Source organism: Lepidothrix coronata, unplaced genomic scaffold, assembly GCF_001604755.1.
Source record: "Lepidothrix coronata isolate B3197 unplaced genomic scaffold, Lepidothrix_coronata-1.0 Scaffold249, whole genome shotgun sequence".
NCBI classification, from domain to species: domain Eukaryota; kingdom Metazoa; phylum Chordata; class Aves; order Passeriformes; family Pipridae; genus Lepidothrix; species Lepidothrix coronata.
In genome coordinates this window covers 844,157-864,983 of record NW_016690429.1, presented here as the reverse complement: position 1 = coordinate 864,983, position 20,827 = coordinate 844,157, and the positions used below count along the sequence as shown (strand labels likewise).

The window sequence follows — 20,827 nt, the reverse complement described above, 5'->3', positions numbered from 1 at the left end:
AGGCAGGATTTAAATATCAGCTTCATTTTTTATTGTAATTGTCAATAAAGAGCAGAACAGTTCAGAAACAGCGAGCAATGCAGCTTGTTTAAGTTCTGGCAACGTAACAAAACCAAGTACATTCCAGTATAGAACTGTGGACTTATTTCCTTCAAGCACAGCCTCCTGCTCTCCCTCTTTGCTTTTCCAAACTCCTCGAGAACTGGTTTTCTTCAGAGAGAAACGTGCCTTGAGCAGCAGACATGAAATATATTGGACTCCTTTTCCATACGTGCCTCTCACTGTGCTTACAAAACCATCCCCATCATCATCGTTCTGGCTTTACAGTATCAGAGACCAGAATAAGATCCATATGATTTTGTTGGTTTTTTTTTTTCCATTTACAGATATATTTTAACCCCAAGGGAATGCAGATTAGGGAGTAAGACACACAGTCCTCCAGCACAACAGATTTTGCTAAAAAGAGGACATTTTTCAATCTGTTCAGAAAAATGATCTTTGATCTGATTGTTGCAGCCTGTGAATTGCTGCATTGTGGCTGTCGTTGGACCTTTCTTTATGTTCACTTCAAGAAGCAAAAATTTAGATGTGTAACCAAACTTCATTACAAATTTTTATTATAGAAATGAGAAAAAAATATAGCGCAAAACTTAAAAGTTGCAAACACACATACTGATGGCACTATAAATATTAGGCATGTCATTGATACTACACATCTTCTGGGAAAGCTTTGGTGCCAAGTTGGGCAATTTAATGTTGTCGAACCCTTTTAGGCAGATTTTAGTTGGCTTCTAACCAGTTCCAGCAAAGACAACTGCCAATGCATTAATTCCCTACCTCATCTCGTATGCAGTGCTGAGCCTATCAGTACTTTCTGTTGCACGTCAACGTAATATCAAACTGCTGGTTCCTTAACATTAGATATGAGCATCAATATTTCATTATTGATACACAGGACACTTTGAGACATTAGGAAAAAAAAAAAAGACCGCCAAAAAAAAAAACAATTGCCTAAAACATTTCCACTTCGAGAGACACATTAGGAAAAATATCACTTACCAGATACTTAACTGGAATTGTTACGTGCACTCAATCCCCAAATGAGAGCAAAAAAAGATTCCATCTGTGTGTAACTTGATTTCTTTCAGATGAGTTATTAATTTGAATGAGTTAAGTACACTCCACTTAATCAGGAAGTGTTTAATCACAAGATCCACTTAATTGGGACATCTCCCAAGGAATTAAGATTTAAGTCCAAAGATACTTACCAGCAACGACTGCTGCTTAATGGGGATAGTAATGCTGCTTAATTGGGATGCCTTCAGGTGATGCTGGGGTGCTCCTTCTCCTGCCAGCTCTGCCTCTCTGTCCCCCCTGATGGCATGTACCCAAAACCTGCCGTGATCCTGCCCTACCTGCTCTCTGGCTGCTCGTACCCACCATGCTACAAGCCTGCTACAGCACCACGCAGCTGTCTTCATGCTGCCCCAGAGGAGCAGGGCAGGACACAGGGCACACAAACCCTCTTTGTCCATGGCACCTCCAACCCAAATCCCTGCAGCCCATCAGTGGGAAACATGGCTCTTCCCTCAGGACTGCTGAGTTTCACTGGGTCTCCAACAAGCTGGCCTGGCTGCAAGTTGACCTCAAGATCAACTTCCAGCTGCCCATCTGGAAGGTCATCACATTATGGCATTTTATGTCTTGCAAATCAAGAAAGAAGCAGCAATTACCCACAGAAAATAGACACTGATTCAGTGTAATGGCTGAAAAATGAAGTGTTCCAATGCTGCACGTGCCAAAAACCAGACACCCTCCAAAGTCCCCTCCTCCATCACACTCAACACACTTCACATGTGCTGGGAGACTAAAACACGTGGGGGCAGACGAGCAACAGCCACCAGTCAGTGCTCTGTAAAGGTCCCTATTCACAGCCATGTTCCCTCTGCAGCCTGACCCTCACATCCCTTCCAGAAAGACTCTAGCACCTTATTAATTTTGTTGGCATCAGCTGTTTAACAGGTTACAGGCGATGCCACTGGATGGGCAGAACGACTGAACACAGTTTCCACGATAGCAACAGGATAAGTCAGCCAAAACATCCAGGGAGTCTGAGCCACCTTCTCCCCAGGCTTGCTTGGCTGGCAAGAGAAGCCTAAATCTTCAATTTTATAAATGCAATAAATCATCCTAAGAACTCTGCCATAACATTTTATGCATTGCTAACTTTTATGCATTGCTCTGCATAAGTTTTATGCACTCATTAAGAAATTAAGTTGATAAAAAGTGACCAGAGAGGAAGAGGGGGAAAAGGCCAGAAGGTTTGCATGGTGAAATAATGTCTAAGGCCAGGCTGGAGCATTTGGACCTTCAGACAGAGACACGTTCAGAGTGCCTTGAAGCATTAATGCAACCGTGAGTGGGAGGGACAAAGTACTCAAGGACACAAATATTTTACTTGTCCAGAGATGATCTTGGGGTACCATCATGCCCTATATCTACATCTGTGCTCTTCAAACTCCTCAAAATCCTCTCCCATTATGTTCAGCAAGACTTGTGCTTTTGGAAGATGTTTCAACTACAATAGCATTGACACATGTGCTGTTGTACTGTGGCTCCTGCCCAGAGCTGGGTACTCAGATCAAGTGGGTTGAAGATGTCCCTGTGTCTTGGTGAGTCACATCAAGAGACAATGACACTGGTAGGGTCCACAGTTCTGGGAATGGATCCAAATCTACACTGAAGTGCAGTTTCACATCTCACATGGGCAGAAAGGTAAACATGAGTAGTTATTCACTCTGAAGTATATGTGGCTCTTGCTTATGGCAATGAGGTATCTGAGCTCTATGAACCACTACAGGCTCCTTCCTCTGAACGCTCCTCAGAGCTCCCCAGGACAGCCCCGTCATGAAGGGCTCAGCCAGAGCTTTGAATTACCAGAAGGAAAACTGTCCAGCTCTGGGCTGGATCAATCCAGGTTCCCAGTGCGTTAGGGGAAACTGTTCTGTCCAGAACAGGGGACCTCAGAGTCAGCAAAACATTTGTCCTCTGTGTGCCCTTCCTGGCTATTCCTCGACAAAGAAACATCCCTTCCTGTAGTAGGATTTTGAGCTCAGATCTAGAGTTTAAGACAGGTAGGGATGATCAATATGCAACCCTGTTTTGGCTTGAAAAGTAGAAACGTGACTATTTTTTCTCCGTGCTCTCACAACTGCCTCCAGAGACATAACTTTTTCAAGTATGACTGTATGCTCCCAAACTGTACAAAACAAGGCATTTTGATATTTGGTGTCTATATTTTTAATTTATGTAAGCCCCCTCAAAATGGGTAATTCCTCCTCTAAGAGCCTTCTCATCTGTAATTGCTGTGAATGTGCCTCTACTATCCCACTTCTGTTGGTACAGATTACCTGTGTGTTTTCAGATACAATTCCTGCCAGGTCCTGCTGAGCTTCCCTAATCCCTTCATCTCCCCCAGCTCCCGAAAGCCAGTGTAAATTCACTAGCACTAGTTGTGGGAACACTATAACAGTGCTGCTAGGACTGGCATGGGGAAAATCCCATTAGGAAGTAAGATGCTGTTGAAAGAATCCGTGGATCACATGGAGTGATGGCTGGAATCACTGGTATAATTAGTAATAAATAATCATAAGGAAGACAGCTAGCACAAGCTAGGGGAGAGCAGACCAGCAGTAAAAACAGAGGCACTTGCCACTGAGCTCTGTGCTCTTATTTTTTTTTACTCCACTTTGTGGATTAAAATATGTAATTTGTTTTCCCTAATTTGATGTACATTATTATCTTCATTATTACAATTTAACTCCTGGGTTAAAATCCTGCCCTTCCTACTTACTCTGATTGACTTCAATGGTCTACGGAATTTGACCGCTTCCAATTAACGCTACCCACTTGGGTTTCTGCTCAGCACTATCATGCACTGTTAATTGTTTAATAAAATGACTGGGTTGGGTATGTGTGTGAGAAACAGAAAGACATGAAGTATGTCTAGTAAGAAAACTTTCCTTTGTGAATAAATACCATAAACCACAGAGCTTGAAGTCTCTAAAAATAAGGAAAGTTTAATTTGTAATAAACATATACATATATACAAAACTACACCTGGCCTCCTGTGACTGTCAGATTTGAACAGTAGCTCAATTACAGCAATATAATGTAGCTTTTAAAGCACCTATATATTTGCCTCAAGTGAAAAGGGGAAAGAAGTATTGTCTATTAAGTGTCAAAAACCTTTTCTTTAACCACAGAAAGCTTGGACAGACTAAGGAAATATTTCATCTAGAAGAGAAATGCTAAAAACTACCCTTCACATTATTGGAAAACCTATTATCAAATGCTAAAAACTCTCCTTAAATCCCTGAGTACACACAGCAACAGAGCAGGCTTGGCTCTAAGTATTTAAACCTTTGTTAAGGAAAAGACAACATAAAAAGGGATGCAATCCACCTGCTAATTAGAAACTTTATTTGCTGAGATAGTGTTCATATGAGCTTTGTGGAACATTTCATTCCCTTTGTAGTTCCAGAATGAGGCTGTGTTTTACTTACGGGGAAATGCAGTTGACTTTTACTCCTCTGTCAACCCACTCGGTTCCCAACGTCTGTGTTAATTTTACGACCCCGGCTTTGGAGACGTTGTACGCCAACTGCTTCTGCGGGTGCGGGACTGCGAGGGGTTCAGAAAGAGAAAATTATTTATTCTTCCCAAATTAAGACAGCTCAGGCGCTACACAGAGAATTGCCTGCATTGAGATGAACTATTTGACATTTTCCCCGATGGTAGGTAGGGAAGAGCAAGAATTTAGCCACTCACAACACAAAACTCTATGTATTTTGCCATCTCAGCAGCTGGACTACTGAAAAAAAATGGCAAAAATAGAAATAAAGAAAGAAATATAAAAGGCCCCATTTTTGGGCAAAGCCAAACCCAATGTACTAAACATAGATATGCAATACTTGGCTGCTCCCAAGAAAGATCAATAACCATACACATTCATATATTATACACATATATATGTTTATATGCTTGTGCACTGTAATACTAATATAGTATCATATAATGATAATACATTATATGATTAATGCTATATTATGTGTTCTGGCTGTTATAATGTATAAATATTATATATTATTTTATATAGTACATTATGTGGTATGATATAATGTAATGCAACATATTAAATTGTTTGATATGACATTACATGATATAATATGATATAAGTGCATTATAGATTTTATATAACATATTATATATAGCCTCTCGGAACAAATTATTCTCCCTAATTTTTAAATTATCCATAGTCTGAAGTAAAAACATCACATTATCTAACTGGTGTTTGTGTGGATGTGATCACAGGTGCATCCCAAAAATTCAGAACACCCACCACTTTCAAAAGCTGAAGCTTTTGAAAATGTTTCAGAGGTGTCACATGTCAGTCAGAGACAGAAAATGATCGGCTTGCTAATTACAATGTTCAAGGTTGCTAGTGCTGTGTGCTCGCTGGCTCTGCCCCTCACCAGCTCCGTGAAAGCTACTTAAGGATAAATCCCCAGTGGGTGTAAAGTGCTTTAAACCCATGGGAGTCAAAACCAAGTCAGCCCAGCTGTTGGGATTTACACTCACAAAGTGTCTCTCCTTGGAGTTTTTTGGCTGCCATTAGGACTTCATTAAACAAATCCAGTGCAAAGCACCAATCCATAATTAGCTCCATATCAGTGCTAAGTGTCACTGAGTTGCTGACTCTCACAGAGGGAGAGTGGGGAAAATCAGGGCTAAAAATCAGTAGTCACAAAGACAGGCAATTCCAGCCTGTGGGGCTGGATAACACTGAAGCCTGGAAGAAAGGTAATCACTGGGATTGTGTAAGGTTCTTCAGGCAAACCCCAACTCACAGCATAAAAGCACACAAGCAGCACTGATAGATGGTATTAAATTGGTCTTAATAAATTAAGTTGATGCATCAGCTCTAGATCACTCCCACCTATGGCATCCCAACACACCCACTACTGCTTTTATTGACTAAAACTATTGGGTTTGCATATGTCAATGTAAAGGGTGGAAAGAAGATGATAACTGAGTTATGTGAACTCTGAAAGAGCATAAAGCTCTGCTGCAAATTACTGAGCATGTGAACAAGGGTCTTTGCCTTGAACATAAATGTTTGTGAATAGATTTAAAGCACACGTGATGGGAGCAATAATTAGTATTTTGTTTTTTCTGCATGTGCTGAAGGTTTGCTCAGAATTCAGAAGCCTTTTCCTTGCTACAAAGAGCATTACACACCATGGCCCTCCTCTGCCAGCATTTATTCTGTGTTCCTTTTTTGTTCAATATGAAATACTTTGCATTTTGACCAGCAGAACTGCTTTGCCCTCTGTGTGTGCCTGTTGCCCCCCGACACAGCACGATGTGGGGGCTCTCAAAAAGATGTGGAATGTGATTTCTTGATTAATTGCCATGCTCCAGCTCCAAGTTACATACAACTTCGGTAGTTAGCCTTGTAACCTCCCAAAAGCAGTTCTTTGCTGAACTTTCCAAACATGTCTCTCTGTGATAAATCATTTGGTGTTTGCTAAGAGGATGGGAGTTCTGGCACCAGCTCTGCATGTGGGTGAGAACAAGTTGCTGCGAGCTATGAGAACCAGCTTCTGATATGGGGTGGATGCCGACACAGGATTTTCAAGAGTCCTTCCTTGTAAAGGCTTTTGTCTTTGTAAGAATATCTAAGCAAGGTAACTCCCCCTTCTGAGACACTTGGCCCCTCTCTATTAGAAAAGCTGAAGAAGAAGCCAACAGGTGCTGCAAGGCTCTGGCACTCGATGGGCTTTCTGCAGCTCAGCACCCTGCACCACCTCCTCTCCCCTTACCTACAGGTCTCTTACAGACAGAAGAGCAAATCTGCAACCCTTCAAACTCATACAAAACAGGGCTAGAGCCTGTGAATGAAGCTATGCCTCAAGCAACGTCACCAAAAAAATCTGAATTATTAAGGCTTCTGGGAAGCGAGGACACTCACTCCTGTTCAAGACAGATGATAGGAGGATCCAGATATAATTTTGCCAACATCAGCTGCATTATGTTTTAAACACCTGTGTCCTGGTTTGGGCTGGAATAGAGTTAATTTTCTTCCCAGTGGCTGCTACAGATTTTTGGATTTAGAGTGGGAATGATGTTGATAATACACTGATGGTTTAGTTGTTGCTCTAAATCAAGGCCTTTTCAGTTCTTGTGCTGCCCTGCCAGCGAGGAGGCTGGGGGCTGGTACAAGAAGCTAGGAGGGGACACAGCCAAGATGACTGACTCCAGCTGGCCAGAGGGATATTCCAGATCATATGGCATCATGCTGAACAATAAAATTAAGGGGAGTTGGCTGGGGAGACTGACTGGGCATTGGTCAGTGGGTAGTGAGAAACTGCATTGTGTATCACCTGTTTTTTGTATTCTTTTATCCTTATTATTATTTTCCTTTCTTTTTCTGTCCTAATAGACCATCTTTATCTCAACCCACAGGTTTTAACACTTTTCCCAGATTATCTCCCCCATCCCAGGGGGGAGCAAACAAAGGGCTGTGGGGTGTAAACCACAACAAACTGATGCTCTGGTTTTACAACCTTGTTCAGTGCCTCAGGCTTCCAGGCTGACCTTGAAGCAGCCACATAATGCTAATGAGAGGTGCACACAGACAGAGCAGAGCAGACCACTTACCACCAAAGATATTCACTGTAAGAATCACAGCTCTGAGTTACACCTGTGTGAACCGCGGAGCCGCAGCAGCCTCGCTGCCACTGCTGGAGCTTACGCCTGGAATAATTCCAGTGAAATACCAGAATCAAAATGCACATATGCAAAATGTATGCGGCTTATCTTCAATTAATTAAAACTGATTCTGAGCAGTGAATCTGGAAAAATCACAAACAAAAACCTCCCTATCCTGCTAAGCGTCTCCTCGTTTTCCTGTATCTCTGAGGAAGGACTCAACCTACAACAACAACAAAAAAAATATCCCCTAACTATTTCTAGAAACATTTCATACTATGCCAGTTGGCCAACATACTTAAATAACCAACCAACCAACATATTTATTTAACATTCAGCAGATGGACATGATATGAACATCGTGGTTTTCAGTTGTAGTTTCATAACTACTAGATTTTTTCAATGCCAAGATTCAAACAGGTTCAGAAGGTAAACACATCTCTTCATCTCTTAACTTTTGGCCTAGCACACATTGACTTTTACTGACATTTAAATACATCTTGGGATGACCCTTCCAGTCTGCTCTCAGGGCTGCTTTCCAACATTCATTCCTGTTCCAGACCAGTACTCCCTCAAATGTGATCTCCAGGTGAATCTCTGGGCTTGGCTCACCAGCCAAGGAGGTGCAGCCCCGAAGTGGGGCTGGGATGGATGCAGTGGTGGAATGGCATCACCTCCCAGCTCAGCAGAGCTGTGCCAAGGCCCGACAGAAAAGTTGGAAAAAGCCTCTCCTTAAGCAGTGCAGACCATTGCTGGGCTGCAGTGAGACTGGGAGCAGTGTGCCAAACCAACAGATCCTCAATTTTTGCCAATTCCCAAAGCTGCCTAACTTTCTCCAGAGTGGAATACCTCCCAGGAAATTTTGCTTGGTGATAGTGATGTGGATGGTGACAGTCAAGCACAGACCAGAGCCTGACTGCAGAGTGCAGAGCAGGAAAGCCTGGTGTATTTGAAATTTAAAGCCCTACATTCTTTTCAAAACTACCTTTCTTTGTGAGATTTTGTAACTTTACAAAGCTGGGGCAGAGGGATGGTGCCTGTGTTTAAGCAAAAGTAAAACAGCTGGTAAAGACACTTGAAAAAATATTAACAACAACATTTTAAATGGCTTTTTGAAGAAACATTTAAAGTTACTGTGCAATAAACTGAGCAGAATGTCATAGAATGTCAAACTGGGCACAGTAAAAATAAACGTTATTCCAAAGGAAAATATAAAGACTGTATACTTATGTAACATTCAGCAGATGGACATGATATTAATACAGGGGTTTTCAGTTGTAGTTTTATAGCTACTAGGTTTTCTTGCCTAACTTGGCAACCCAAGGCACCATTTGATTTTGGATTTGGACAATACTGCAACAGATGTCCAGACCAATAAAATAAATTCCTAAAGGGCTATGCTTAATTCGTGTAATTGATCAATTTTTGTTACATGGGCTTCAGCTCACCAGCATGTAACTGCCTTCCAGATTAGCTCAGCAGTAGGGATTTCATTCCATATGTTACAATGGTTTATTGGCGCTTTTGATGACACTGCTGATTCAGCAGCGCTGGTGCAGGCACCTGTTGGTAAGAGCAAGTTATAAAACTCGTGGGTACTGGGGCAAAAACTGGCACTAAATCTTTTGGGTGGCTTTCAAACACCTCGGGGGCTCAGCTTCCCACCCGCCAAGGAGTTTGCCTGGAACAATGGGGAGGATTACCAGCACCTTTCCCATGCCATCCATGCAATGGAGTCACAGAAGGTGACTCCACCTCTTCCATAAAAAGTAATAAGTGCTCTAAAACATTGAGGACAGATAAATGTTGAAAAATGATATCAATAAAAATTTTGTAGTACATTTCCTCTAATATGAAATGTCAGTGATTTACTCCTTCCCAATACAGGTTTAATTGATTCAAATAGCATCGGTAGTAATTAAAATATGGATTCTGAAGCACAACTGTTAACTCTCATCACTCACCTATTAAACTTGCCATAGATGCTGTGTTAATTATCTTCCCATATCCTTGATTCAGCATAATGCGGCCTGCAGCCTGTGACAGAAATTAAAGGAAAGACCAGTGACCCTTTCTGTGATTGTGCTAATAATGACATGATAATAAATTAGTCTTCACTTTTCAGAAGAGTTGATGTGCTAACACATTTTTTTTAAGCACTTGATCTAAAAACTTAGTATAAAAATGGCTGATACAGGAAAAAATGCCTTTGCCATTTCACACCTCTTCACTCTTGGCAATATTTTTTCAAAACAATCACTAATTTTGGGACTGCCCCCACAAAGCTTTTTGGTTTTCAGGATGTGTCAAATAATGACTCTTCAAAAAATTTTGGCCATTCTCAAATACCTGGGTTTGGGCAGCCAGTAAGTACCAGCTGCTTTTGGAAATATTGACCAAAATCTGTAATTGAAATCTGGAAGTCTTTCCTTAACTCCAGCTAAACTAGGACCAATTTTATTAGGATAATTAGTAATAAAGTGTTATTAAGTCTTGATCAAGTAAGCACTTAAAAAATTATTACCCATTTGCAAAACCAAACAGTGCAGCATTTCACACTTACTTGACAGCACAAAAATAATCCTCGCAAATTAACATTAAAGGTTTTGTCCCATTCCTCTAGGGAAGTCTCTTCGCTTGCAGAGTTCAGATTGATTCCTGCGTTGTTGCACGCGATGTGAACTGTGCCCCAGCGAGCCACGATTGCATCCACCATCCTTTGCACATCCTCAGGCTTGCTTACATCCACTGCCAGGGCAAGGCTTCTAATCCCTGTGTTAACATCAGAGCAATGGAGTCAGTACAGGAATTCTCAGGGAAAGAAAAAAAATCTATTTTGTGACTATTTATCAATGCATATATAGAGATATTTTATAGAGAGATGTATTTTTTATATACAAATGTGTTGCATACATATCCCACCTTCATCCACTGCTGCACAAATTGTAGCAAAGCGTGAGTTTGTTACTGCAATACTGTTATTATAAAGTTGCTGACTGGTGCGAGGTTTGCCTGTTGGAGACCAACCTAAAGCCCAGGTGTGGGAGCGAAGGCTGCCACTCCAGCAGGACGAAGCTTGGAACACTGCACCATCTTCTGTCCAAACTCTCAACTGCAGCTTTCCCATCCATCAGCAGCTCTACAGATGCTTTTTTTATGCCATATCCCCCTGAGATGCTCCAGAAATCAAATTAATTTGTCCCAAAAGTGCTCTCTGGATGAACTACAGCATCCAGACAGCTGGAAGCCTCAGAAAAAAACAAACCAGTTTTAGGTGGGAGAGCTAACTGGGAATACCTTCAGGTACATAGGTATGGTAGTCACATTTCCTGGCCTTATTTATTGCAAATCACACTGCCAGAATAGTGCAAACAGTCAGAAGTTAAGAGATTTACCAGATTTGAAACATACCATAGTGATCTTTTCCTAGAAAAATCCAGCTGTTGACTTTTGCACAAGTGTTGATCCATAAATAACTTCATTTAATTTATTATAAAAATCAGCTTTATATACCCTTGTTATTTAATAACGTAAGCAGCCTGCTGAGGCACCTGATGTGAATGGGATTATACCCATCCAGAAAGCCAAACAAGGCTACACCAGTAAGGGATGTGGTGAAATGGGTCTTAACTCAGGAGGAGGGAGGCGGCCACTGGGGTTGGACCGTGGATCAGCAATCTGCAAGCAAAGAGTGTACAGATAAGAAGTTACAGCTGTTAAAGTAAGATTTTTTATTTCTATATAAATGGAAAAATTGTTCCCCATTCGTTCCTCTTCCAGATCATTCTGATAAAGCATTTAAAAGAAGGCTTAAGCCTATTTTAGGAGAAGAGAAGACTCTCCCAAAATGAAGCTTGAGATGGAGGGTTCCACGAAAGCAAGGCAAAGCAGTAATTGCCCAGTGGTGTTTGAAGAAAATGTCAGGAAAGAGACTTTTGGATGGAAAAGCTCCTCCTCACCTCCAATGCCTTCAGGAGCCTGCCAGAGTGCAGTTCCTGAGGTGATGCTGCTCTGGGGTGCTCCCCACACCAGGCCATGGGAGCTCTTGTCCCCATCAGTGATGACACAGCCCTCTTGATTTCCATGGCAGAGAAATAATACAGCCAACTAAAAAATGAATGCATGTTCTGCCACAAAACAAGACCTCTTATTTTATCGCAGGTTTTATGCTAAATACTCTGAAAGAATAAGAATAGCCAGACAGCCCCCGTTGCTCCTCCTAATTGTTATCTAGACGTGTAACGCACAGGGAGTTGCTGCAATCTTTCTTTCTCAATTTACAGACAAAACGGGTGCAAGCGTGTTACTAATGGTAACAGAGAGACTCTTCACCTGCCCTCCAACTCTCACCCCATTTATGGCTTCATCTTATAAGATAGTTCATAAAAACAAGACAAAAGGTGCCACGCGTGAGTGTCTGGCGAAGAAGCAGTGAAGACACACTCACTTCAAACCCGAGTCCCACATTTGACCTTAATCAATTCAGCTGATGTCCCTGCACTCAGAGAGAGAGGGAAAAAACCCACTTTCTGTCTCTCCACTGTCTCCCCAAACAACCTATTAAAAATAATAAATAAACTGTGGAAAAATAGCTTCAACTCTATAGACACAGCCAGAGATAAGAAACAGAACATACGACTGTGTTGCTGCATGCCTGACAGAGCCAGTGCCTCTCCACAGCCCTCAGTCTAGTTTTGTGATGCTTGTGGAGGCAGTTTTGTGATGAGAGGGGCAGGAGTGGAGCGCAGTTGCTCTGTGGTGGAGAGACACCAATATGCCAGATCCACCAAGGTGCCCTTCTGCAGGGGACATGTACACGTCCCCCTGCCACAGGACTCATCTCTGGTCTCTCGGTGTAAATGGAAGCAACACGTTGCATACAGACAGGAAGATCAGGAGTGACATTGCACAAGGCATTTGCATAGTTTACAGTGAAAATGCACATTTTAAAAATCCCATCAGACTAATTCTTCCCTTAGGGTAGAGGCAGCGATTCCCCCTGAAGACAGAGGTGTGTGTTGTGGAAGGTAACCCTTAGGATTTTTTGGTTATGTTTCATCATTTTTGGTTCTTCTGTCAGGTTCCATTAGCAACTGCTGAAAAAGGTATTCACACAGGATCTCTAAACAAAGACCCCTGTAGCCAAGGGACATACACCCGAGCTGTCTAACAAAGCTAAAACTGAGATCACAGAGATTCTGATGTTTAAAACTCATCATGAAATGATGGCACCATCCCAAAAGGCAGTAAAGGACTCCTTGGTATAAGAAGTAGAACAGCTCTAAGCAATTTAAGCAAAATGTTTTGAAAAAGTATCAGTATGGGAATGACTTGGGGCACTGCATTTCCAACTTTGATTTAGAGATTTCTACAACCCTAGAAGGGAAAAAAAAAAAGTCACAGCTCCTTTGTCCTTATTATAGCGGGGAAAATATGTATTAATATTATGATTTCTTCAATTTACTCATGTGAATATTTTCAGAGTAAAGCTAGCTGAACCTTTTTGTCAAAATTTATTTCCAACAGAGCATGTTACTTCTTTGAAGCCAAAATGTTTCATGGAAATATATCGATTTCAACAAAAGTTTTAAAGGGAAAGCTTCTGAGGTCCAGGCTAGACTCTCTAGTTACCTCTGGAGAGAAAGAGATTGAAAACCTGACCTTTTCAGATCCTTTCCAAAAACGGGCATTTGGTTATAATTCCCTTTCACAAAAGCATTACAAAGTTTGGGTTTTGTTCCAACAGGGAACGACAATAAATTTGAAACCTCAAAAACCGTCATGAGATGGAATAGATGTGCCCCGACCAGCTGCACTGGTCAAGTTGATAGATAGTATTTGACCTCAAAGGATAAAGATGTGTAAAGAGTGAGAAGCGAGATTTTCTTTACTTTAGACTGCAATAATATTTGCTATGCCTCATGACCTCTCCGACTGCATTTTGGAACACCCCCCCACCTCCTCTGGGCTTGCAACCCACCGCTGAAGGAGCAGAGATGTAGGGCAGCCATTGAAGGATGGATGATCAAACTCCTACTGAAAAATGCCCTGGAGATAAGTTAAGTTAGTTTTCCAATAGGCTGTTGGCATCCAAAGTCTCATGGCTCTGTCAAGTAGCCCATTTCTATCTGAATAGCTCTGCTTGATATGCAGGATCTCACGGGGAAAAAATGTCCAAAAGGCAAGTTAACGTGTAGGGCAAAGCTACTTTGTGCCAAGGCCATATGGCTTTGGTGCATAAGGGAATGACAAGCTTCAGGAGGGGAGGGACTGGATGACTCAAGAATTTGTAATAGGAATGGAACACTTTCTATTCTAGCTTGTTATTTGAGATCAGAGCTTTAACCATTGCACGTTATTTGAGATCAGAGCTTTAACCATTGCACTGATGCTCAGCGTAAAGTGTCTCCTGCTTACCAGAGCTGGGATCGTGCAGACAGGGACATTTTGTTTTAGAAGTTCTCTGGGGAGGCTCAGGACGGTATCAAAACCAGAAATGTACCATTCCTCGCCCTTCCTGAGACTGGGTGATACAAATGCATCTGCAGGGGCTGGTTTTGCTGGAGAATATGGTTTCTAATGGCCCAATCCCTTTTGGAAGTCAGAATGGAAACGAATACTGCTGACTTTATCCAAAATGGGAATATGAAAATTTCCTGGGTAAAGCTCTACATTTAGAGACAACGAAGTACTGAACTTTGAAGAAGGCTCAGGTACAACCTCACAAAAGAAATTATAAAATGAGTAATACTTCCTTTCTTTTATCATTAAAATTATATTTCCAGTTTTCTTTTTCCCCTTTATAATTGCAGTTTCTCACGATTATAGGGGGAAATTCAATTTTATGTTACATTTTCTGTTTTTACAACAGAAGTGGCTTGTAGAGGATGCTACCTCTTCTTGGGGATTTTAGTTATTACATCTATTAATATTTTGTTCCTATATCTCACCTTGCAAGCATGTTTGAAAGAGGGTTTCAAAAATTACCTTGCTTCAATTTGAGGGTGCAATGAGAGATTCAGACTGACAACACATCTACCTTGTTTTGGTATTTTGGCTCATGGTCCAGACATTAGGTATGGAAGAGGTGCCAGGGAAGGGGTATGTGAGTTTGTAGCCCATGTCTGTCATTCGTCCTTAGTGAAGCCTGAGGTGCTGCATGATTTACTCTGAGAAACACCATCTCTATTTGTTCAATGCTGGTTATACAGACCTCACCCACAAGGGGTGACCCTTCTCTGTCCCTCTCAGTCATGGCTCACTGCTGTGTTTCCTTTGGGCACCCTTGGCAAGGAATTTTATTTGGGTCACTTTGCCTCTAGTTAAGTTTATATTAATAAATAACTTTTGCAGACAGTGTCATACTGATGACTGCTGAGACAACACCGCCAGGGCAGGAGAAGCTTCATGACCATGGCATGAACATTTTCTGCTCTAACCTATTCCCCATCAGAGCTGCATGGAAGGTAATTCCACTGCAGAGAACAGGTCAGGTTTGAAGAAGGAAAGCTGCTCATTACAGTGCTCACAACAGGTCAGTCCCACGCTTACCTTTGAGGCTGAGCTCATACACCACCGCCTCTGCCTTGGCAAGGACCAGATCCACAACGGCCACTTTGGCACCGGCTTCCCCCAGGGCATGAGCAAAGGCTCTGCCAATGCCCTGCCCCCCGCCGGTGACATAGGCCACCTTGCCATCCAAACGCAGCCGGTCCAGGATGCGTCGCCTGTTATGGCCCCAGAAGACGTCATCCCTCACCACTTCTTTCTGAAACAAAGCATAGATACACTGCACAACAAGGGGCAGAGCTCACTAAGTGAGAGCTGTGAAGGACTTTGCCTGTGAGAACAAGGCAGGAGCGTGAACAGGGATCCGTGTCTTCTTGCCCATTAATTAATACAAAACATATGACTAATTCAAGACAATATTAGTCTCAAAAGAAGCATTAAATGCCAGACAATGGAGCAGAAGGGCTGTGCTTTGAGGAGATGCTCTGACCACTCCACTTACACGACAGTAGGGTATGGCATTTCCCAGCCTGGTTTCCCAGGGAGATGGATCAGGTACATTGTTTAGAAGTTGACTGATTAAGTGTTCCAGCTATTTTACCCCCAGGGCCCAATTCTGCCTCAGGCTCAGCTGGCTCCAGGAAGACACAGAGCAAGATTCCAAAGTCAGGATTTTGCTCAAGCAGAGTGCAATCAAAATATCTTCACAAGGCTGGTGCACAAATAAAGATTATCAGCCAATAACTTAAACCAAGCTGTCATCTGATCAGCTGCCATACATCATTTCCCCCTAACTGGAATCAAAATGGAAAATACAAGATGTTTAAAATACTGAGTTTGAAATGCCAGGAATTACCAGTGGGTGTAACTTTGGGAGCACTCAGAAACTGCAAAACAATCAGGATGTTTGAGTCTGCATTTACTGAGCTAGGCCATTATGATTCCAGATGGGAATTTCATTACAGCTGGATGATGCCCACTACATAAAATGGAGAAAGATAAAATCCCTGTTTTTTCCATAGGACAAGCAAAATCTAAGGCCATGAAAATATTCAGCTCAGAGAGTGTAAGAGGGCATCATGTGCTGCCTTTGGGCGAAAAAAGAGCTACTTCAGAAATATTAGGGTTCATTACAGCTGGGCCCCAGCTCCATCTGCCCACACTCCCCTGCATGGGAAGGATGGGAGAGCAACAGGCACAGACACCCAGTGAGCCTCAGGCCAGCCACTTTGGAGATTCATCACAGGACCAGCTGACCCAAAAGACTTTGCAAGGAATCAGCATTTAGTGTAACCTGGACAAGTGAGGCTAAAAAATGCCAAGCCCTAAGCTGGTAAGTCCATGATGAACAGCTCTATGTGTTTGGGTTCTTGCCAACAAATCCCTGAAAATTATATTGTCCCTGTCCTCAGCAGAGTCAAAAGTTTCCCAGAAGTACTCACAGAGAGGAAATACCCACCTTGGATTCAATCACTGCATCTGGAGGTACAGGGATCCTTCGAATAATGCTCAGTCCACTCTGCACAGGTAAAATTACCTGCAAATATAATACACACACAATTCTCAACTGATTTGTACTTGGCTTTCTGTCACTCAGATTCCACTGATGTAAAGGATAGTCCTCAGGCCATAATAGCTCTTCTCCTATTCCTATTCTTACATGAATTCCTTCCAACACAAATATGTCAGGCATTTCTATTTGCTCATGTGCCTCTTTCAAACTCATTGCCTCCACAAATGACAGGAAAAAGAAATCACAATTTTAGTTCTCTAGTTTCTAAATCAGTACCAGCTGCTGAGGTTGCTGGATTTCCACTGCCTGGATAAGGCTGTCATGAGGACAGTCCAGTATTACGGTAAACCACAATAGCAATACTTCGGTGTTCTTCAGCATTTGATAGAACATCTGTCCTTCACCCACAGATGAGGGTGCAGGACATGCATCATCATGAGGAAACCTGCACTCAGTTTTGCAAATTCAACACCACTATCACAGTGTTAGAAAATCAGATATGGAATCCACATGCTGTTTACATGCATTCAATGGCTAACAGGAAGATTCAGGACATGGAAAACTCTGATTAATCTTTCCCTCATCTACAAACAAAAGCTGATGCTTCTGGAACATTGTCTATTAGTTGTGTCAATGATAGAATAAATACAGAACCACAGGAGGTACCTTTAGAGGTGTCTGACCTGCAGGTAGAGAAAGACCTTTAGCCCATGAGACACCAAAACACTTTGGGCACGAGCTGCACACCTCTGTGACGTGGAGAGCTGTGGCAGGGGCGAGTGTGGGAGGTGGCAGACCTGCCCTGTCCCACCACGAGCCCAACCTCACAGTGCAGGAGGGCAGACAGGGATCCAGCCATCCCAGTGCAGCCACGGAATGAGGGTGGGCTGGTGGCTGCTGTACCGGGGTAGCACCACTCACACCTGCTTTTAAAGCCCTGAAGGATATGTGTTTAATAGTGCCTCTGAAACCACAGTATATTGTTTGTGCATCCTATTACTTCTTTTTTTTTTTTTCTTTCCTGCTGGAGTAGGACTATGTTGACTCCTGTTGTGCTGGTGGTGCCCTACAGCCCCCAGAGCCTTTAAAGCAGAGCGGCGGTTCCTTGGCTGTGCTGTAGAGCTGATTATTCACTCCTAAGTGCTCCCCTTTTATCTTGCCTTTAACACTCTGTAAGATGTAGACAGAGTAGGGACTGTCCCTGAATATAGAAACTCATACCTAGAGCTCAAGTGAGGTGAATGACAATAAAATCTGAGTTCATTTTAGGTCCTCTGGATAATGGCACCAACAAAAGAAACATTTTGAAGAGTGCTTTGCAAAATCCATAGATACAGCACCACGGGCACCTTAACCAATGGCATTGCACTAACCTGCTCAACACGAGGATCTGAATTAATCACTGAATTTAATTTTCTGACAGCTAGTACATTTTCATCTGATACATTCTCCAGGTAGACTTGTCCTTTCATGAGTGTATTCTCTACACAGATCACTGCATCCATTCTCAGCAAGTGGTTATCCATGACAAAGCTGTAGTAGTGAACAGCATTCCTTTGATCAGCATCAATAAAGACTATATCAAAGTGCTCATCCTCAGCATGTAATGCCTGGAAAAAAAATTATGTTGGAGAAAACACTAATTATTTACCCGAAAGTTAAAGTCTTGCCATTAAAATATCCTTTATATAAAGCCCAAACCAGAGGGAAATTTTTTCTTTTAAAGCAACACTGTTAGAATTACTTCTGGAGATCTTGGGAGTTTTTCCATGCTTTGCAAACAATTCCACAGCAACAAATCCCTGAACTTCTCAAAGAAAATCGGGATATAAAAGAGGATGTCTCATCCCAGCTTGAGGTGTTGAGAGTCACAACAGAAACATCTGCATACCTCAAGTCAAAGCAAATTGATCCAGCAGGGTAAGGGAAAGGGCTGGCATCAAACCCTTCCACTGACAGGCCACAGTAACCTATCTCTTCTCAAAAGAGTAACTATCAACAAATTGAAGAGTGGCAATTATATCACTCCAGTGAAAAAAGAGGCATAAAGCAGATCTGGGAATTGCAAACTAGTGAGTCCCACTTCAGTAGCAGGAAAAGGGTTGAAATCCTAATTAATAATAGAATTATAAAGCACATAAAAGAACAGGTCACAACAGAGATAAAGCAGCACAGACCCTATGAAGGAAAATGATGTTTCTTTAATCTAAAAAAATGCTTTGGATGGCTCAGCAACAGAGAGGATAAAAGAGAACTGACTGCTATCATCTAATTGGATTTTCAGAAATGTGGCACACCTTCCCTCCAAGCAGGCTGCTGATGATAATGTATAAAAGTGTTGATGGATGACCAGATGGGAGCCTTTACAGCCTTCTCCTGTGGCAGTTAATGCACTTGCTGCCCAAGAGGCTGCTATGGAATATTTCAGATTCCATCTGGGACTATTTAACTGCATCTGTGTGCGTTGCAATGAAACAACAGCTCATCCACCTATCTCGGCAAGCAGAAATGCTTTCAAGTCTTGGCATTTCAAGTGAAAAGAGAAACAATTATGTTTTCCAGAACTCACTGTTTCTATCACAACTTTTAACGGTACTTTTTGCATCCAGATTTCCCTTTTGTGTTTGGAGACATTGCACACAAGGAGTGATGAGTGATCCCCTCAGAGGTACCAGCAGAAGCATCAATAACAAATGGCAACAGAATGCAAAGACTGGTTTGTTTTGGGGAGTGAGGTTGATGGTTCCCAAACAGAGATTTCAGGAGCCTTTCTGGGGTGGGGAGTGTGTGGTTCAGACAAGAAAATAGCAGGAAGTGGATCGTGGAAGCTCTGAGTTCCTTTATTGTGCAAACTGGTGTCATTGTGAGCTGGTTAGTGGTGAGGGAATTAAGCTTGGATAGTCACATTTAACTGCAGATACTTAACAGCAGAGAAACTCTGCCAAAAGCATTCATGAGTCCACATTTAGGACACCTTTTGATGCAACATCATAATAAAAGAAGACCTTAAGGCCAAATATATGCTGGTTCATAATAAATGTAGCAGAAACTGGGACATCTGGTTTCCTGGGATTCATCTTTTCATTTCACTACCAGTAAGAAAATTTTGCCCTGGTTCCCTCTTGAGCCATAGTGGGGGAAAGCAGCAGGAACATTTTTGCTACTGTGGAAGACCATCTTCTATCAGGTTGCACCTCAGTCAGTCTGTCCAATGTAGATGCTTCAGGAAGGGTCAGAAGATGAAAGCTGGGTCAAGGAGCTCATCAGGAAGAGAGATTAGAGGTCTCATTCCCCAGGGAGAAGAGCCAAAGCCAAACTCGAGTAATTATCGTGACTTATCACTACTTTCTGACTTGTAACCTTCCTGGGTGGAGGAGGTGGGGGGCAGACATTCAGAAGCAGATGTGACCATTGCTGAACATATGTTACTACTGCTCCGTGGTATGGCTCCCTAATGAAAAAGAATCTCACTTTTATGCATTGGCTTCATTAGGTCCATATGGAGTTGTGTAGCTCTTTGGATATTAGCTGGACTTCTCATATCAACCCTCCTTCCATACTGCCTACCTGCTGACAGCTTATCTCCTTCTTATCTGTCTTCTGATACAGATAAACCACCTTTTAACTCCACAGCTTCCATCCCCTGAGGGTACCTGGGTTGGATATGTATCCAGCACACGCCTGCCTTGTCCTTGCCCTGCCTGGGTGTGCAAGGCCACGGTTTCTAAGGCATTTCTCTTCTGCCAGTTCGTCAAGTCCTGAATGACCAACCACGAGGGTCACTTGGGCACCTTTCATTTCTTCTAAATACCCAGTATCTGACACCTGTAAGGAACTGCCTGAGTTTGTGCTGGGACCTGCCATCATTTGAGCTTCTTGTTTCCACAGCTTCAAAATTGCTGCTGAGTTTTCCATATTTAGCTGGAAACAGTTCCAGGACTCTAAGAGGAATCCATGGAAGTCCTTGAACCAGCTTTGCCTCTAGAGCGGGAGGGAAACAGCCACAGGAAGGGGAAAGTCCTCTGTTTCCTG

The 20,827-nt window shown here is 42.4% G+C and overlaps 1 protein-coding gene across 1 annotated transcript in view; it reads right to left on the bottom strand.

The window, feature by feature from the left end:
* Positions 1–20,827, bottom strand: part of LOC108507288 — a 36,429-nt gene that overhangs the window by 1,720 nt on the left and 13,882 nt on the right. Inside the window, exons 5-10 of the mRNA XM_017835137.1 lie at positions 18,169–18,405; positions 16,760–16,819; positions 15,325–15,562; positions 10,337–10,545; positions 9,738–9,810; positions 4,566–4,683 (exon numbers count right to left, since the gene is read on the bottom strand). Coding sequence (XP_017690626.1) covers positions 4,566–4,683; positions 9,738–9,810; positions 10,337–10,545; positions 15,325–15,562; positions 16,760–16,819; positions 18,169–18,405 — 935 coding nt within the window. The remainder of the gene's footprint in view (positions 1–4,565; positions 4,684–9,737; positions 9,811–10,336; positions 10,546–15,324; positions 15,563–16,759; positions 16,820–18,168; positions 18,406–20,827) is intronic.